Source organism: Mandrillus leucophaeus, unplaced genomic scaffold (assembly GCF_000951045.1).
Source record: "Mandrillus leucophaeus isolate KB7577 unplaced genomic scaffold, Mleu.le_1.0 Scaffold406, whole genome shotgun sequence".
Classification (NCBI taxonomy): domain Eukaryota; kingdom Metazoa; phylum Chordata; class Mammalia; order Primates; family Cercopithecidae; genus Mandrillus; species Mandrillus leucophaeus.
In genome coordinates, this window is record NW_012104321.1 from 555,006 (window position 1) to 575,828 (window position 20,823).

Genomic DNA, 20,823 nt, shown 5'->3' on the forward strand with positions numbered 1-20,823 from the left:
AGTCTTAGGGACCGTCGACACACCCTGGAACTGTTAAATCAATAGAAAGATGTGGAGGTGAAGCTGTGTATTTCTGGTCTAGTCCTAATTAGACTGTCATGTTTCCCTTTCTTTTCCTCTGGAACATTCACCCTAGGGGAAGCCAGCTATCATACAAGTCTAATTATCCAAAACCAGCATACTGTGAGAAAGCTCAAGCTAGTCCATGGAGAGGCTGAGGACAGAAAGAAGGAGGCAGAAGTAGAATAGAGCAGTGTGTGTGTGTGTGTGTGTGTGTGTGTGTGTGTGTGTGTATGTGTGTGTGTGTGTGTGTGTGTGTGAGAGAGAGAGAGAGAGAGAGAGAGAAATCCCAGTAGGTACAGTGTTTCCAGCCCAGCACCAGACTTGTGAATAAAGGAATTATCCTGGGAGTCTACCTCACTTGAGTCTTCAGACGACCTCATTCTCCACCTCAGTCTGACTGTACCCACTTTAAAACCCTACATAAGAACTGCCCAGATGAGTCCAGTCGACCTACAGAATCATAAACAACAACAATAAATTATTATTTTAGACTGACAGGTTTTGAGATGGTTTATTACTTGGAATTACATGAGTGTAACTATCATTTTGTATTACATTAATCAAAAGTAATTGCTTTAAATATACATAGTATAAATAATAGATCCCTCCTAAAATTTATTCCCATTAGAGAACCACAATGATGCCATGTTTACTTAAAATTATTTTTATAAAACACATTGATTCCTTAAATATATACCTATTGCATGGTTTTATATTCAAAATTCATCAGCTATCCCTCAAAGAATTTTTTTGCCTGCTTATTTCTTCCCCTATATATTAATGAATCATATTTCTATACCATAATTATTGATTCATCAGCATCCATCCCAAATTATGTTTAGTTTTACCTACGTGCTTTCAGTTATCTGACAAATCAAATATATTACCAGAAATTAGTATTACTTGTAGGACTGAATATTAGCCCTTGCAAAACCAACATCATCTGCCATTTCACAATTACCGCCTCACTACTAACACAATTAAGCCAACTAAACAAATAAGATTTTACTAATCTCTGTATCATGCTATCTATTTATTTGTAACATCAGAAAGTTACCTAAAGGGTAAAAATAGGAAAACATTAAAAAATTAGTATCACAAATTATCTTTGACTTTGTTCTTTTAGGATATTCTACATACAATATATTAACAAATTCTGCTGACCCAACATTCAAAATATACTCAATATTCAATCAATTCTTATCCCTTCAACTTTTACCACTCCAGTTTAAGCCATCATAATCTTTCAACTATAGAAGCCTTGACTTCCTTCTTCTACCATGTCCAGTAATGCCTGTACCTACACAGAAACCAAAGCAATAGTTTAACAATAGTCTGATTATGTCATTCTTTTTTTCGACAAACACTCCAATGGCTTTTCATCATATGTGAAATAAGATCTTAAGAATTTATCATGACATACTAGACCTTTTATGATAAGATTTCTCTGTGACCTAAACTCGTATTACCTGTCTCTTCATTTATTCTACTCGAAACACAGTATCTTCCATTCCTGAAAAGACCGAGTATTCTCTTGCTTTTGCAGTTCTTATTCTCAGGTTTCTTCCCATAAAAACATGAGTGCCTTTCTCCCTTTCTTCATTATGGTCTATACTAAAATGTTCCATAATCAAAGTGGCCTTCCTTGGCCATCCTTTTTGAAACACCAGCTCACTCCAATTCCGCTTTACTTTCCATCATAGCATTTATCACATTACCTGACATTTTATATATATATGTTTGCTGGTTGTCTATTTCTTCTCCCAAGAACCCAAACACCATTAATGCAGGGATTTAGTCCGTGTTGTTTACATCAAAATACCAATGCCTTAGAATATTACTAAGAACATGGTAGGTACTTGATAAATTGATTCATTAACAAATTCTTGAATGCATAGATGACTTAGTAAAAAATTATCAGAAATGCAGAAATATACCATAGTGGGCTCTTCCAGGGATATTTAAAAAAAGCGATTTCTAATACTAAGAGAGATCATTACATTCAATAAATGAAAAGGAACAATAAAAACTCTCTCATACACACATAAAAATAAATCTATGCAGGATACACAACAGACGATGTTGTGAAGGTCATGCCAAAATTTGATCTCTTTTAGAGTCTCCAAATGTGTTCTTTTATATAATGATATATTTAGACAAAATAAATTGCAACTACTCACTATGTTGATTTTATAACATATAAACAAGTAAAACAGCAGCAGCGCTTTGTTCACAACGAGTGTTTCCCCAGTATTCTAAAGTGGTTAAATAACACTCTTTCACTGGAAGGTATGCTTTTAGGAGGTTACCAGGTTACGTTACCGTGGAGGTTTGGATAACAAAAGAAAAAATTGCTATGGTGTATTCCTGATAAAGAGATACCATATGTTCATTTTGTTTTTGTGTTTTTTTTGTTTTTTTTTTTTTTGAGATGGAATCTCACTCTGTCGCCCAGGCTGGAGTGCAGTGGTGCGATCTGCGCCCACTGCAAGCTCCGCCTCCTGGGTTCACACAATTCTCCTGCCTCAGCCTCCCAAGGAACTGGGACTACAGGTGCCCGCCACCACGCCCGGCTAATTTTCTGAATTTTTAGTAGAGATGGGATTTCACCGTGTGAGCCAGGATGGTCTCGATCTCCTGATCTCCTGATCTCCTGATCCACCCGCCTCAGCCTTCCAAAGTGCTGGGATTACAGCCGTGAGTGACCACGCCCGGCCAATATATATATATGTTCTTATTGCTACAGAAACTATTATGTATTTTTTTCCAAGTAGTGTTCCATTATATTCACCAGTTTTCCCTCAAGACAAATTCATTATATCTACTCCTTCTCAAAATTAAGAAACATTTCCATTAATCATTTTTCATAAGAGGAATCTGATATGTGAGCTCAACTGAACACTCAAGGGTATAAAATAAATAGCATGACTTGTAGAAATAAATGTTAAACTTGAATCTTCATCAAAGTAAATAATTTATGTTTAAAATATATTTCTTTCATATTTGAAAATAAGGTAGTAGGGGTTCAGTGGCAGAATTTCTGCCTTACATTATTTATAAGACTTTCTTGCATTGAACTTGGAGATCTTGCATACATAAAAATAATAATCAACACTTACATATGGGTTACTATGTGCTATTGTAGACACTTTGCATTTATTAACTTAACCTTATAAGAACCTAATTAAGAAGTAATTGCTGTTATTATTTATAAATAAGATATTTAGACACAAAATAACTGGCTCAAGGTCTCATATAGCTAGAAAGTGGCAAAACTGGGGTTCAATCATCCCAGGCAGTCTCCTAATTAGACTACATTGCTTCTAATGCCCCCAATTCTCTTTTCTGCTTTATTAAAAATAAACATTGCTTTAAAAATAGAAATAAGTGGTCATTACAGAAACTACAGAAATTTTTTCTTAAAACAGTATGATCCATCCTGAGTTGAAGATTGATAATTCTATATTTACTCCATCTTTTTTCTACACACTTTATTTTATACAATAGAGAGCAAACTGTGTGTTACTACATACTACTAATTCTTGAATCTAGGCTCTATGGTCACGTAAAGTTAAGCATCATTTTTATTGCTTAACATACCAGTATTTCATGGTAGAATACACGTTTTTAAATAACAGGGATAGGGTCTCCCTATGTTGCTAAGGTTGGGCTCAAATTTCTGAGCTTAAGCGAACCTCCTACCTCACTTCCCCAAGTGCTGGAATTAGAGAGGTGAGCCATTACACCCAGCCTACCAAAAAAAAAAAAAAAAAAAAATTGAAACAATTTATTAATTTATTTCTCTGCTTCCTCCTTTCCATCCTCTGCTTAAGCAAAGTGGCTCTGTGCATATTAAACTTAGGTTTATGTCATGGTAGAAGAATCTTCAGACACAATTCTATTCCTAAAAAGTACAACAAAGAGTTTTTTCTTGTTCTTATTCTTGTTATTGCTTTTTCAGTGCATTTAAGGAGAGAAGGAACATCTCTGAGGGAAGCTTGGAGTTTCTTTAGACTAAAGAGTAATAACTAGGGATGAAGAAAAGAAGTCAGAGAACCTTGGATTTCATAAGAAGAGACCCAGGAAAGAAGCAAGTGCCACACTGTCAGTTCCTCGGGACTGTGGCCATACCTCAGAGAGGGTGGGGCCATTGTGCATTCTAGGTACTGTGACAATCCCACTAGGCATTCCAGGAATGCAAACATTCCAGGGAGGCAGTAGTCAATTGGCCAAGAAATGCACTGAATTACATTTGTTTGTTTTAAATTTTGATCAAGGATTGGTGAATGGAGGGTATTCCTCAATGCCTTTTTGCACTTTTGAAGCATAAAAGTCTTCAGAAGTCCAAAGAAGAATAGAAGTTTTCTTCTTCTTTTTTTTTTATTTCCTGCTGAATTTATCACAGGATAAATGTAATACAGTACAGTAGGATAAGATGATTTTCTAACATATCTAATCAAAAAACATTAAGTAGGAAAAAAGACTAAAATGTAGCCACCATGCTTCATTAAAGTACAAATAAATTCAAAAACTGATGAACATGATTAGCAAGAAGAACATGGCTCATGATAAATTGTACTTTTATGGAGGGTCAGGAACAATGAGCCAGCTTTAACTTCAAGAGTGTTAGTTCCAGAAATGGATTCAGGCTGCTAATAACTGCATATGTACAAAAAAATTGAAAGGGTCATCCTACTAAAGAACAGTAAAATGTAGTGGTTTGAAGCCATCTTCGGTGTGGTGCATTTTACCACGGCTAACAAAGGGAGATGGCAGGCAGATGAGATGGGAAGTGATTCAATGTTTGCAAGAAATTAGGGAGAATGCCAGAGGGAAAAGATAGAAAAGGATAGAATGAGCACATTAAAATTAACGTCAATTTTGTTCAGGTTTACTCCTCAGAAAACTATAAAAAACTTAATGGCTAAGCAATCCGCTGTTTTTCATCACAGCAATGTCTCGCTTTAATGATCTTGAACTTTTATGATTCTCTTGTTGATGTTTGATAACATTTTGTTCCTACCTAAGCAAAATTGGTTATCCTTTGGCTCTTCTATAATGATATATGGTATGTGTCAGATCATATGTATGTACAGTTGATATAATGCTGAATATTCTATTAAAAAACAACAAAAAATAGAGGTTATAATTCGCCTTTTGTTTCCAAATAGATGCTCATAACAATAGTTTATAAAGGTAAAAGAATTTGACACTTCTTATAAAAGAAACTTTTTAGAACCAAGCATCCTAGAAACTCCTCAGTACCAAGAGGCTGCCCAGGAAATCTGGAGTTTATTATGTGTAGTATATGTGGAAGATTGTGAATTATACACTATCTTCTATGCAGGAATACAGTCAAATGCATTCATCACCTGGCATGAATATAGTAGGAATGGTGATGACTGTGGTGACCTGGAGTTCATGTGCTCTGTCTAGATGGAGAAAGCCTTCTCATCTCTTGTCAAGTAGTTCTATTTACAATGAGATACACAAAGTTTTCAGATTTTTCAATTGTTTAAGACAACGTTGGATGAATTTTTGTGTGAAATGTCCTCAGTTTTGAAAGGATAGCCACACCAAACAAACCACTTTAGCAATGGTTTTTAAACAGTAAACACGAGTTTAGCAGGAACTGAACCATAGTGTGGGGGAATAGAGAAGTAGGTATGTATGTGGGGCTTAGACTATCTTTCAGTGCAGATCATTTTTATTTACTTGAAAGAATGGGCTCCAATATTAACAAAGTTGAAAAATGCTGCCATATTGGAAAAAATAAACATTTGATTCCAGCAAGACTGAATTACCATTTTAAATTCATGTATCTCTGAAGTTTAACCTACCTTGGGATAGTCCCTAGGATGCCATCTTGTTTTCTTCCATACTTAGTTTAATAGCTCTTACTATGGTACATTCTTAACAATAGCCAATTTCTCATCTAACATTCAAGAATAAAGGCATGGGTATTAGTGGGAAAGTATTCATTTTTTATTAAAAAAATTACCATTTGTCTTTATTTCAAACGATGTGGTTGAAATCAACTTAATCTGAATGTCTTTCTAAAGGTAATGCTTAAAGAAAAACATGCACCTTGATAAACATACCAGCCAAAACAATATATCTTCCTCCAACTGTTCTGAGTGCTTCCAAAACTGACCAAGAAAGTGGAGGAAATACCTTTCTTCTAGTAATCTAATTACTTCCCAGAAGAAAAAGGAAAGTCAAATACCTCAATCACCCACCAATATTAGAAGAAGTTTTGCTCTTCTAATATTAGGGTGGATTGTGATGGGGTTGAGTGCTGAAATCATCGTATCTTAGAAAAGTAAGTTAAGAGGTTAAGAGGATCAATCTAACACTAACATGAAATATCATGTCACATCCATGGGGAATAGGTGAAAAAGACAACCTTTTATTTTCTAGTTACCTAGCTATTCAAATATCATAATTTTTATCAAAGTTTTAGACATATGAATTATAATATCAGACTTTTTCAGAATATGGTTACAAGAAAACTTAAATGTCTTCTATGTGTTATATAATTCTCAACATATCCTTGAAATTACAGTGCTTTATACTCTTAAGATTCTGTTCAAAATAGTTCTATATATTTTGTGCTTATATAACATTAAATGAGTATTACATTACTCATTTACATAATGGCAATTTATAAACTAAAAATGAAAGCAGCAGAAAAAGTTTTAGTTCATAATTTTGAATTTTAAGTTTAGATACTTATAAACACTAGAGGGATAATTTTATAGGTAGTTAAATATTTTGAAAAGATATAGGCAATACTCCTTTCACAAAAGAAGTAAATTAAAAGTCACTATAAATATGTTGTCCATCAAAAGACAATATTATATATTATAAGCACTTGGAAGTTTTAATTTCCTTAGAACAATTTGCATTTACCCCAAAACTATTGATCTCTCAGAACCAGTTAGAGAAACTAACTAAAATAATTGTATTTATATTAGCTTTATGTCAGCAGATTCTGAAATATGTCTAACCTTTTTTAACTTCTGTTAAAAAATACATTAATTTTCAAAGACTGTAATCATTGTCAATATATTAAAAAGAAAAAATGGTTTCTGGTGAAGTTTGGAGGATTCAACCAAAATCTTGTTACAGATCTGCTTCTTTGGTAAATTTGTTCCACATACCATAAAATGGTAACATCAAACTTTGTAGTATTAGTATTATTTTCTCATTTATCTGTATAATAATAAAGAATGTTTCAATAAATAATGTAATCAGAATATCATTCTGTATTTAACAATTAGCAGGTATAGAAAGGGACTTCTAACAAATATTTGACTCTCATTAAGCAAAAAAGGATCCATAACTAGAAAAGTTAATACTCTTATTTGAATTCATAGCCTTCTATAATTATCATTTCAACAAGACAGCAATACTCAGTATATGAAAATCCATGCCAGCAACTGTACTAGGTATAAGCAATATAAACTTGAATAAGATACAGTCCTTATATGAAAAATAAAAAAAACCATAATAATTGTATGTTAAAATACTACAATCATAAATGCAATAATCTTAAAATGTGCACCTGTCTTTGAACAAAACTATACTGAAATAAGTGCACTTAAGTACATCATCCCAACATTTTAAGTTTTTTCCTCAGGCTCTTGAGAATTGTTTTTATTTATAATAATACCAATAATATCTAAATACCCCAGTAAAAACATAAAATAGTTGATCTACAAGCTTTGGCTTAAATGGAAACATCTAATCTTAAGTGGCAAAACAAGACTTCATATTTGTTATGTATATAGCCTCCCAAACTGAAAAAAAATGCCACCAGTCATACCACATACTTATTTTCATATTTACTTGAATATTTATTAAATACAATACGTTTGGTGGAATGATTCCATATTTCAACTCTTGATTTTGACTCTTATTTTAAAAGGATTACATCATTAATTATTGGTAACCTAGCATTGCTAATGAAAATTTAACCACTAGATGAGGGCTGAATATTTCCTTCTACCCCTATGAATTATATTAATATAATTAATATAAACAAAATATGTAAAACCTCTAACTCATGTGAATCAACCTATTACAATAAAACCCCACCATTTATATGTAAGACAAACAATCGTCCCATAAAGCAGTAATTTTCATTCCAAACCTTTACCTTTAGTTAGCAATAGAATGACAATAGAACACACACACGAAAAAATGATTTTAAGATTTGAAATCAGGGCTTTGAAGATTAAAGCAGTTCACTTCACCATCTACACATAAACTATTTTAAACTATTTATTAATTATCCTAAAATTTTTATAAATAATGCTTTCTTGTTTATTTTTTACCTTGAAAGGCACTGGCTCTTCGGTAAGAGGACTAACAGGAAGTGACGTGGTACTGCTTGCTGGACTCATGTCCGTACTCTGCAAGGACAGTGAAATTGAATTAAATAAGGATTGTTTTGTAGTCATTTTGACTATTCATAATTTAGAAAAAATAAATAAATAATTAAAATAAATAAATAATAAGTAAAATATGAATGTAAAAATACCAAATTTAATGTTGATTTAATCATAATTATATAATAAATCCTTCCTTATATAGAAACAATTATCTGGGAAATTAGTCAAATTATCACTCTCCATGTATATTTTAAGTGCATTTTATCAAACATGATGGCCATTTTTTGTGTTAGGGTGGTATTTATTATCATCATTGCTTAATTAATATCTAACCTTTTTTTAAATTAAACTGTAGCTGTAATAATTCATTATGTTGCTATTTCAATGTATTTCAGACTGATTTTCAGACATGTATTACAGTTTTTCTTCTATAAAGATCTAAATCATTGCAACCATTTTTTCATTATGTAAACCAATCTGCCACAATATACAATTACAAACTGAAAAAATATTAAATTTTTTAAATTCCTAAATTCATAGCCCCTGACATTTTACCTTTCTTTTATTCTGCTAAACAAAAATGTAAGAATAAAAGATTTACACAAATGTAAGAGAATGCCTGGATTATTGCTAATGGCTGTTTTTCTAGTCTTTTAAAAATACAAAAATTAAAACTTATTTAATGTGAGATTAGCCTAAAAAAGAGATACCAGTTAGAAGTTCATCATTAATTTGCTTTTCTAAAAGCAAGAAAAAGATACTAATAGTAGGTAGCAACAGAAGTCATTTTATTATATTCTTAACACAGTCTCTCTGAGGGATTCTCCCATATGCAAATAAAACAAAAGAAAATAAAACATTGAAAAGAATATATACCCACATTTTCAGCTTGGTTTCTAAATATACGTGCAAACACACAGAAATTTTGCAGTGAAGATTAAAACCAAAGAATGAATTCACCTCAAGTGAGATAAGGATATAAATAGACAAGTTTGACTCACTTAAGTTTCAGCAAAAGAACGCATTCAAAGCATAGGTGCTACCACCGTTACTTATTCTTAGAAACTTTCTATTCAAGGATTATTTTCAATTCACTGTATTCGTATGCACAATAAACTGGACATATTTTAAATATCCATTAAGTTGGGACTACTTATGACTCCCTAGTCCAGAAACCAAGGATAAGAACTACAAACACAGGAACCAAGATATTCAGCATAATGTTAATTTAACACATACCACACCTATTTTGGAAATTGATATAAGGCAGTGCATTGAGTAAAAACGTCTAAAGAGGGAAATTAGGTAAAAATTGGACAATAATTTACTAAAGGAAGTAGGAAAATACATGCACCAGATAATTGAGGTGAGTTAGTTACTGACTTTAATTTCAAAATTTTTCCGGAGTTCTACACCATTTATTTGATCAAAACCAGGAAATATTATGAATTGCTGACTCTCGCTCTCTGACTATATGACATAATAGAGAAACAAGGCTGGTCTTGCTAACTAATTACCGCAGGATGTTAACATAAGACATGAATGAAGCTTTATGCTGAAAAACACGGAAAAAAGACTCTTGAGCTACTTCTCTTAAAGTTGGATTTCTCACAAGAATTTAAGCAAGGGACAGGACACAGTTCATTCATAGTTGAATTATCTGATATTTACCTGTAGTATAGACAGCCTGCATAGCTTACTAAAGTATCATACCCTCAAAAATTATATATTTAGGAGACATAGATGACATTCATTTGTAAAAATTGAAAAGCCTGGATCACAGTCTTTCCAATGAAGGTTTAATTTTCATAAGAACATGAGTGCAAAGTCAAGGTTCATGGTAAACTTCTTTAAAGGTTGAGGTTTCCCACAACTTTCCAGACATTAATGTATAATTCAAAGGATAGTAAAAAGCAGACTCCAAATTTTACATTATGTAACACTGATTCTTTGAATGTCATTCTAAGAGAAAATTGTGTTCTAGCTATAATTTTCAAATCAATCTTGAAGTGTGACACCTTAATTCTACTGTTCTGAGGACATATTGAGATAAATATTTTAAAAAAACAAATCCATCTCATTATGACAACATCTGATAAACTGTACTTAGTTACCAAGTTGAGAAATACATAAAGTATTTTCATGCTTATCCTACTGTTTTCCCATTTGCTTTTCAGTGATCTGTAATTTAGGTGTCATTCCAATTTGCTTATTCTTTTAGATAAAATAATATTGTAAACCTTTTGAAGATAAGTCTTATCCATATTTCATATTTTAATCCATTTACTCTTCCATTCAATAATACCAATAATGATACAATTTAATATCTAAATGAAATACTTAAGTTACATTTGATGTTTTAAAAACTGATGATTTTGTTAATCCACAACTTTCTTCAAAAAATGTTCTGTCAGAATTATGGCTTCATCTGCTTTTGATAGATTTCAAATATATCAATATATGTAACTATATATATATATATATCCATATATGTAACCACCACCAATATCAGATGCAGAACATTTTCGTCACCTCAAAATGTTCCCTCATGGGCCTCTGTATTCAACTATCCCCATCCCTGCTCCCAGGAAAAATGGTGTGCTTTCTGTTACTAGTCTGCTTTGGGCTGCTCTAGAATTTCATATAAATAGAAGTGTATAGAAGTGAATTCTTTTGGGTCTGGCTTATTTCACTCAGCAAAATGATTCTGAAATTCATTATGTTATATTGGTGCATATTTCAGTAGTCTATTATTTCAAAATTTTGTGTAGTATTTCATGATGGACAGAAATTTGCTTATCCACTCACTTACTGATGGGATTTGTGTTGCTTCCTGTTTGGGGCTCTAATGAAAAAAACATGCTGAACATTCATATATATATCTTTTTTTGGACATGTGTTTTAATTTATCTTTAGTAAATACTTGACAATGATACATCTGGATCTTCTGGCAAATTTATATCCTGTATTATGTAAATTTTATAAGAAACTGACAACTGTTTTCCAAAAGGATTGTAATATTTTGCACTTCCACTTGCACTGTGTCTTGGAAACATTGGTGTATCAGTCTTTTTTAAAAAATTAGGCATTTTATGGGTGTGCAGTGGAAGCTCATTGTGGTTTTAACTTTCTCTTCCATGGGTTACTAATGATGTTAAGCATCATTTCATGTGTTCATTAACTATAAGCATATCTCATTTGCAAAGAGCATTAAAATATTTTGCCAATTTTTATCATTGGATTATTGGATACAAATCCTCTGTCATATATGTTTATTACAAATATTTTTACCCAGTTTGTGGCTTACCTTTTTATTTTCTTAACCATATATTCAAAAGGGCCAAAGTTTTCTAAACTATTTGTTTTTTTTTTTTTTAAGCTTGCTTTTTGTGGTGTGTGCTTTTGGTGTTTTACCTAAGAAATATTGGCCTATCAATCACATTCTCAAGGATTCTCTCTTATGTTTTCTTCTACTAATCTTTCACTTCAATACATATGGGCAAAAGATAGCAGGATCAGAGATTTATTCTTTGAAGATGCTTTTCCAGTTTCTTGGTATACAATGAACATTAAATAATCCTTATACTACATGTGTTCTAGCACAAGATTTTCATAGGTTAATTTGAATTTTAACAAGTAATCTCAGATATTTTAACCACTCTTTCTCATTATATGAAAGTCTTATATTTACTCATGTCTTCACTATCATTATAATAAACTTAAAAAATGGATTTACTATCTGTAGGGAGGGTAAGAACGCTTTGCTATAGTACTGAAATGTTTAAAGTAATATTCAAGACTCTCATCAGAGTGGGTTATTATGAAACTTCCCAGGAAGATAATTAGGAGAAGGAGAGAAGCGAAGTATTTAGTTGGGAAGGAGAATAGAAATACCAAGAGAAACAATGTTTCTATTATCTCAGAGACTGGTTCTCTTACCATTGGACTCATCTTTGGCCCTGAGCAAAAAGAATGAGCAAGCAAACATTAAACAAACAAACAAACAAAAAATCTATTTTAAATAAAATCCCAAGAGACAGATGGGAAATACTACCCTTTGCTTCAGAAATTTCAATGGAATAAACTATGATCTAAGCACACAAAGGTTCCTGCAAAACACCATGCCACCTTATCATATTCAAATCTGCAATACGGCGTTGGTGAAGAGCAGATATCCACAGGCTAAATGAAAATGACACCATACTAAAGGAAAACAACAGCAGGAGGAAGACTAGAACTTCTCTTAGCTCCTATGTGATAGCTCCTTAAAACATACATGAATAACCAAGGACAATTTATCGAGAAATTGGAAAAAGCAGATAAGTGATCTCATTGAAATCTTCAAACTCACTTATCTTTGTACTAACTTAAAGTCAATTAATAGAAGTCATTGTTGATGAGAAAAAATAAGTATACAAAGTTTATTAACAACAACCACAATAAAACCCAAGTGAAAAGTAAGACTTGCAAATCCTAAGAGTTGGTCTACCTCAAAATAAATAATGTGTATGAAAGAAAATATTTTTTGTTACACTAATAGCAACTTTTTTTCTCAAGTTAAATTCAGACAAAAATTTGGGAAAATGGTATATCATCTGTTACTATAAACAATGATTTAAATGTTTAGTTTGAAAATGTGATCATGCTCAATGGACACTGCTTAATTGACATTGGGCAAAGTACATAGTTGAGAGCTTTGAAACTCAATATTCTGTCACTAAAAAAGCAGAGAAACTGAAGAATAAGAGGCACTATTAATAATCAGAAAATAAAGTTGACATTTTGAGTGTTACATCTTCTCATAACTGCTACTATTATACTTACTATTCATAAATATAATAGTGTACTCGTTTTAATAGCATTGGGAAACACAGTATTCTCTTCTTTATTTTGATGTGAAGAAAGGAAGAACTCTCAATTAATTAACAAACCATTTGTCATTTGGTACTATCAATGTTCTGTGCATACAATTTCCAAGTCAGCCGTGTGTATCTAACAATATAAAATTTAAAATTTAAATTCATTTTTGAAATATAGTTAACTGATTCATAAGTTAGGGAGTTAATTTTTAATCCATGAAAATCAGATAATCTTTTATAAGTATTATAAATATTTTATTGTATAAGCCTTATTATGTTTTTCTTCTGATTCGGAGGAAAATGTGTTAATTTTATTGAATAAAATACCTTTACTAACACCCAGTGCCTAGATCTTGTTTTTTTTCTAAAAAAGAAACCAGGACTCCTAGGAGAAATGGCTGATTCCAAGTCCAGGATGGGACAAGAAATGCACAAGATGCACAAGATGATTCTGGAGCATCCTTTTGTACCATAAAGCAAGGAAGTACTCAAAAAACAAAAGAACAGGGGTATGCCAAAGAGACAAAGAACAAAGAAGTCAACACGAAAGAGCTTCCAAATGCCAAATCTGGAACAATTCGAATAACAACATAAATAACATACTACAAAGTATAACTAAAAGTATTAAAACAATGAGCAAATAAATCGGGAGAAGAGACACATTTTTTCAGAAAAATTCCAAATCAGCAAATGAGAGACGAGACAAATCTTTTCTCAGAAGAATTCCAAATAATTCATTTAGATAGTTCTCTTCAAGAGATGAAACTTAACACCCTATTCCCACCCTCAAGCTGCACTGAATGACTTTCTTTCAAAGTGTAATGTGTGAAAAAAGGAAAACGTAACTTCACAGTGGAGAAACCCAGCACACACTACCTCAGCCAAGTGATCATGTAGACAGCATGAACGTTGTATAATGTGAAGAGAGGGATCCTTCACATCTATGGTCTTCTACCCTCAAACCAATGGCTACAGTCTAATCATGAGAAAAATATCAGACAAATCTAAATTGAGAAATGTTCTGCAAAACCCTAATCAGTGTTTAACAAGAAAAGTGTGAGAAACTTTCACTGCGAAGACATGGCGAACAACAATAATAAAGCAGTGGTCCTCAACCTTTTTGGCATGAGGGACCGTTTCCATGGAAAACAATTTTCCACAAAGTGGGAGAGGGATGATTTAGGGATGATTCAAGTACATTACATTTATTATGCATTTTATTTCTATTATTATTACATTGTAACATATCATGAAATAAGTATACAACTCACCATAATGTAGAATCAGTAGGAGCCCTGATCTTGTTTTCCTGCAACTAGACGTCCCATCTTGAGAGGGATGGGAGAATGTGACACATCATCAGGCATTAGAATCTCATAAGGAGCATTCAAACCTTGCATGCGTAGTTCACAATAGGGTTAGCGCTCCTAAGGGACTCTAATGCTGCAGCTGATCTGAAAGGCAGGTGGAGCTCAGTTGGTAATGCCAATGATGCGAAGCAGCTGTAAGTGCAGCTGAAGCTTAGCTCACTTGCCCTCCGCTCACCTCCTGCAGTGCAACTCCTGGCCACGGATGCGTGGCCAGGAAGTTGGGGAGCCCTGTAATAAAGTATTCTGAATGTGACTCGGGAATAACAAAAAGGACATTAAGGAAAACTGTTGAAACCCAAATACATTGACCAGTTGAGTTAATAGTAATGTACCAATAATGTTTTTTTAAGTTGTGAGAAATGTACTCTGCCAAGGTTGGATGATAACAATAGGAGAAACTCAGGAGTTTATGGGACTCATCTGTACTGTCTCTGCATATTTTCTGTAAATATAAAACCATTCCCCAATTGAAGTTTATTTTTAAAATTCTTCATTAGCAATATAACCAGGCTATTCATTGTTGTAATGCATAATAGTCATTTACTAGTAGCCTCTGAGTTTTTATCAGGGCTTTTAAAACTTTCATCAAAATAAATTTTGACAGAACATTTTATTGAGATGCAAAATCTCTCCATCAGAGAACCTTTAATCTTCTGTTAAGTTCTCCCAGAAAGGCTGATGTTAAATTGTTTTGCATACTTTCATGTTCCATATGGGAATGCTGAAGGAAAGCTTCAGCCATATAAATGATCTATTTGTTTGGGTACTGTTAAGGTGCTTGGTAGAGTGAATTTGCATTATTAATATTTACTGAATGCTGTAATTCCATAGTACAGATCCATTAATTATGCCTCCCCTGAAAGCATGATTAATGGATCTGTCCTATGGGATTAAAGTTTATTATAAGATAAGGATTTCTTGAAGTGAAACATGATCAATTGGGCTGAAATCTTCTGAGTACACAAAAAGACTTAAGGGTAAATGAAATATTTCAATTTTTTAAAGCCATTAGGGTAAATTCTATAATGATTTTCTAGACCTAATAAAATTAAATTTTCCCCTTTTAAATGTGTTAACTAATTTGAGGATGTATTCTCATAGTTGTAAATTTACACAGAAAATATATACACATGGTTTAATATATTGCTGCTTTAATAATCAATGGTGTTCTTACTGATAAAGCATATAATTTTTATTTCTATAGTGTAAATGGGCTATTTTTCTTAAAAATATATTTCTTTCTTAAGACATGTCAATTTTCTGTGAAAATTCAGTCGTTTAGTCATTCAGCCATTCAACAAGTATTGAGTACACATTAAAATTCCCTGCTCTTAGACTTTAAGTTTTGCCATGATTGTTCCCATTGGCAAGACCTGGTTAGGCTTGCTGTTGGCCCAAGAACTTAGTAAGAAAGGGAATATAGAGTATCTAATTGTGACACAGAAAAACATCTCATATATATACACACACACACACACATATACATATTAGTAGGTAGATTTTCAGTCTCTAATGTGTGTCCTTCACTAGTTATACCTGCAAAAGGCAAGAAGCCAAGAGGCCTGGACTCCTCCAATCCAGGGTGCTGACAGGCACAATTACAGGCATTCTTCTCAGAGGAACCAGGCTGATTCCACTTACTTCATTCTCTAAGTGGTGCATATTCCATGCCTTAGTGTTTGTTGTTTTAGCAGTAAACCGAAACAAGAGCAATAGGAAATTGAGTTTAGTCTCTAAATCTGGACTAGCCCATTGTATTTTAGTCTGGTTCAACAACCTTTTCCATTCCGGTTACATCTTTTACTGGTCTTGTTTTCTCCAAATGAAAATGCAAGCGTTTTTCTTTATAATATGTTCTTAGAGTTTATAGCTGCTGTTTTTGACTTCCTGGCATCCAGTTAATTTCACTGCGTTAACATTTTGGGTTTCCTTTGGGGAGTGATTTCTCCTAAACTTTCAATCCATTTGCTTTGAATGCTGCTGGTCCAAAACCCTTAAAATAGATGTGAGCATATAATCAAGGCCTCATCAACCTTTCTTGCCAGTCACAAAATGGCACAGAAGCCACATTATTTAAATAGAGCTCAAATCTGGGAATTGTGGAATTTTGAAAAGGAGATGTTCTCATTCAGCTAATATGGCTGAGGTCATGAGAATGTGTTTCTGTCTGAACTGACTGGAGTCACCAAGTAGATGGAACATCCTTAGGAGCAAATCCAACACTGAGTCAATCTAGGGAATGGGGAGAAATACACTAAGTCCCAAGGGAGTCTTTGGTATCTTGATAATCCAGTCCTACGTGGCCAAAACGTTTTCACAAAACAGTATGTCTAATATGTAAGCATTATGTCTCATATAGTCATATGTTGCTTAATGATGAAGAGAAATTCTAAGAAATGCGTCATTAGATGTTTTTATCATTGTACAAACGTTATAGAGTGTACGTATAAAAACCTAGATAACTTAGTCTACTACACATCTAGGCAATATGGTTTAGTGTATTGCTCTTAGGCTTCAAATCTGTACAGCATATTACTGTACTGAATATTGTAGGCAACTGAAACACAACGGTATTTGTGTATCTAACCATATCTAAACATAGAAAAGGTATAGTAAAAATACAGTATTATAATTATACAGCACATAACGGTATGGGAATAAGCCCTATGATTGAGAAGTTGCAAGTTATAAAATCTAAAATTTAGAATTGGCTGACAAAAGTAGACAGACACTTTATTCTAGACTGGGAAGTTAACACTATATAATAGCAAGTTAATTTATTACTTTCTACATTTACGGAGCTTAGATTATACATTTTTGAATTGGGGACATCATAAGACTTGATCACAAAAATGCCTGGATATAAAAGTATTTACTACTTTTTAAAAAATTTAGTACATATTTTAAATTTAATTTGGATAACATATTCACATAGTCAAAAATTCAAAAGTACAACACATTTTTCCAGAAAACATGTATTTCTTTTACCACTAGTGACCAGCCATCCAGAGGCCACCAATTTTAGCAATGTATTATATAACCTTCTACAGATGTTATATGGATAAAAATAGAAAACTATACACAAATATTTATATATAGTTATTGATTTTTTTCTTTATACATATAGGGTAATATATATATTATTCTTAAACTTGCTGTTTTACCATATATTTATGTATAATGGGTTCCCCTACTATTGGTTATGACTGTATATCAATACTATATGGTATTACATTTTATGGCTATATTATAATGTAGTTAACTAGTGTTAAATTCTCTTTTGCATTACAAACAGAGCTGAAGTGAATAATCCTATATAGTATGCAAATTTACCTATAAGATATATTTTGAGATGTGAAATTACTGAGCTGAAAGATACATTCAAATGTAATTTTGAATAATATTACCAAATTGTCCTGCATAGAGATTCTACCAGTATACACATCCACATAAGGCTTAAGAGTGAATATTTTCCCATTGCCTCACTATGTATTCTCTACTTGATAAGGCTTTTAGTACAGATCCAAAGGTAAACAAAAGCTCTGGTTCACCCTTCTGAAATCACAGAGAGGCCAGAAAGTAGCTTTTTAAATTCTCTTTCCTCCTGGTATTAATAATCTAAGACAGTTGGGAGATATAATATCCTAAGAGATGATTGTCTCAGTGTTATCTTTGCTCTTAGCTCAACTCTGATCTTGTGACACAATTCCAATTACTAATCTCTTACTTTAGCGTTTAGTCACTAACTGAAAGCTAAATCAAAGCTGTGACCAAACCCTAGAATACCCCAAATTACTAGGCTATGGCAAAGCAATAACCTGGCTCATTCCTTCAGAGTGAATCTCACAGAAGAAATTAGAAATTGGTTCTTAGTTTGGAAGGTTCAGAAATTAAACTATATCAATTCACATAGGGACGAGTAGGTTTTGCGGGGACGATTCAAAACTAAATGAATAATGAACTGTATTTTGTCAGATATTGGCCAACATATTAATTAATAATGGAAACTAAACTTGGCATAAGAGTTATTAGTAATCTATTTAAGTTCTTCGCTTTTGGTGAACAGAACCACTCAGAAACCACACTACAAACCTAAAGGTTCTTTGTTTCATATAAAGTAGAAAACAATAACTGGATGATCTCAAAGAATGCTTACATCAAGTTATGGTAAATATATAAACAAATACAAATCATTTAGAATCAGGGCACTTACTCATTTGAATAGTGTACAGCATCACCACAATGACGACATTCATACTAGCTAATTTATTCACAAAAAAATCTACTATTAAAAATACAATTATTTCATGCCAGATACACTGCAATGTAATTGAGAAGACGAATACCTACTCTTATTAGTAATATTTTTAAAACCCAGCTTATTTTTACTGATAGTGGTATTGGTTACCTTAACAAAAACTAAGCTTATTGGTTTTAACTTGCTCTCGTTTGCTTCAGTTTTAGAAAACTGCAGTTTCTAACTTTATATCAAAATTCCAGGAGTTCATATATTTATCTGAACCTTTAAGTCCTTGTAGCATTTCCCCAAGGTGCTATATAGATACTTGGAGGCTGAGTCCCTACTTTAACTCACAATTTTCCCCACGGAAATAAATTCTGTCTCTGACCCTTTATCTCTGCAGTGGAATCTGAACCAACTGTGGCAAGGCCTCTTTATGTTTTGGTCTATGACTTGAATCTTCATATCCCTCAGTTCATTTACCTTATTAAACATTCCTGGTATGTTCAGCAGTGTCCAACCAGTCAGAATTGTGTTCTAGTTTTATTAATGACATTTAACTGACAGTCTTGAGAACCTATAACAAACAAGATACTGTAATTTGTGCTTAATAAAAAAATAATCTCTGCCTCCAATTACCTTAAGTTCATTAGGGAAGACAAGCAAGTATTAAAAGTACAAACTAGAAAAAGGAATAAACGAATACATAGATAGAAAAAGAACAAAATTCCCACTATTCAAAGATAATCACAAATAAAATATATATTTTTAGATATTTAAAACTAGATATTTAAAGATTTGAAAGGAAAAGATCCAAGATGGCCAAATAGAAGCAGCTGCGGTCCATGGCATTCACAGAGAGGAATGAAAAGGGGCAAGTGAATTCAACGCTTTCAACTGAAATATCCAGGTTCTCACACTGGGACTGAAAGAGACTTAGAAGGACTTAGAGAGAAATGTCTGATGGAGCTGAAAAACACAATACGAGAACTTTACAATGCAATCACAGGTAGCAGAATAGATCAAGCGGAGGAAAGAATTTCAGAGCTTGAAGACTGTCTTTTTGAAATAAGACAGGAAGACACAAAGAAAGAAAAAAGAATGAAATTAGATGAACAAAACCTTCAAGAGATATGGGATTATGTAAAGAGACTGAACCTACGACTGACTGGGGTACCTGAAAAAGATGGGGAGAATGGAATGAAGCTGGAAAGCATACTCCAGGATATCATCCAGAAGAAATTCCCCAACCAAGCAAGACAGGCCAACATTCAAATTCAGAAAATGCAGAGAACACCAGTAAGATACTCCACACGAAGTTCAACCCCAAGACACATAGTCATCAGACTCTCTAAGATTGAAATGAAACAAAACAAAGCACACAAACAAACAAAAAATAGGTTAAGGGCAGTCAGAGAGAAAGGCCAGTTTACCTGGAAAGGGAAGCCCATCAGACTAAAAGTGGACCTCTCCGTGGAAAGCGTACAAGCCAGAAGAGAGTGGGGGCCAATATTCAACATTCTTAAGGAAAAAATTTCCAACATACAATTTTATGTCTGGCCAAACTAAGCTTCATAAGTAAAAGAGAAATAAGATTCTTTTCAAATAAACAAATGCTTAGGGAATTCATCACTACTAGGCCTGCTTTGCAAGAGCTCCTAAAGGAAGCACATGATATGGAAGGGAAAAACATTACCAGCCACTACAAAAACACACTGAAGTACACAGACCAGTGACACTAGGAAGCTACCACATAAACAACTCTGCAAAATAACCAGCTAGCATCATTATGACAGGATCAAATTCACACATAACAGTATTAACCTTGAATGTAAATAGGCTAAATGTCCCAATTAAAAGACACAGAATGGCAAGCTAGATAAAGAAACAAGAAC

The 20,823-nt window shown here is 32.9% G+C and overlaps 1 protein-coding gene across 2 annotated transcripts in view; it reads right to left on the minus strand.

Annotated features, from left to right (window-relative positions):
• Window positions 1-20,823, minus strand: part of CCSER1 (coiled-coil serine-rich protein 1) — a 721,948-nt gene that overhangs the window by 208,542 nt on the left and 492,583 nt on the right. For both annotated transcript variants that reach the window (XM_011992176.1, XM_011992177.1), the window contains exon 7: window positions 8,403-8,480. In XM_011992176.1, coding sequence (XP_011847566.1) covers window positions 8,403-8,480 — 78 coding nt within the window. The remainder of the gene's footprint in view (window positions 1-8,402; window positions 8,481-20,823) is intronic.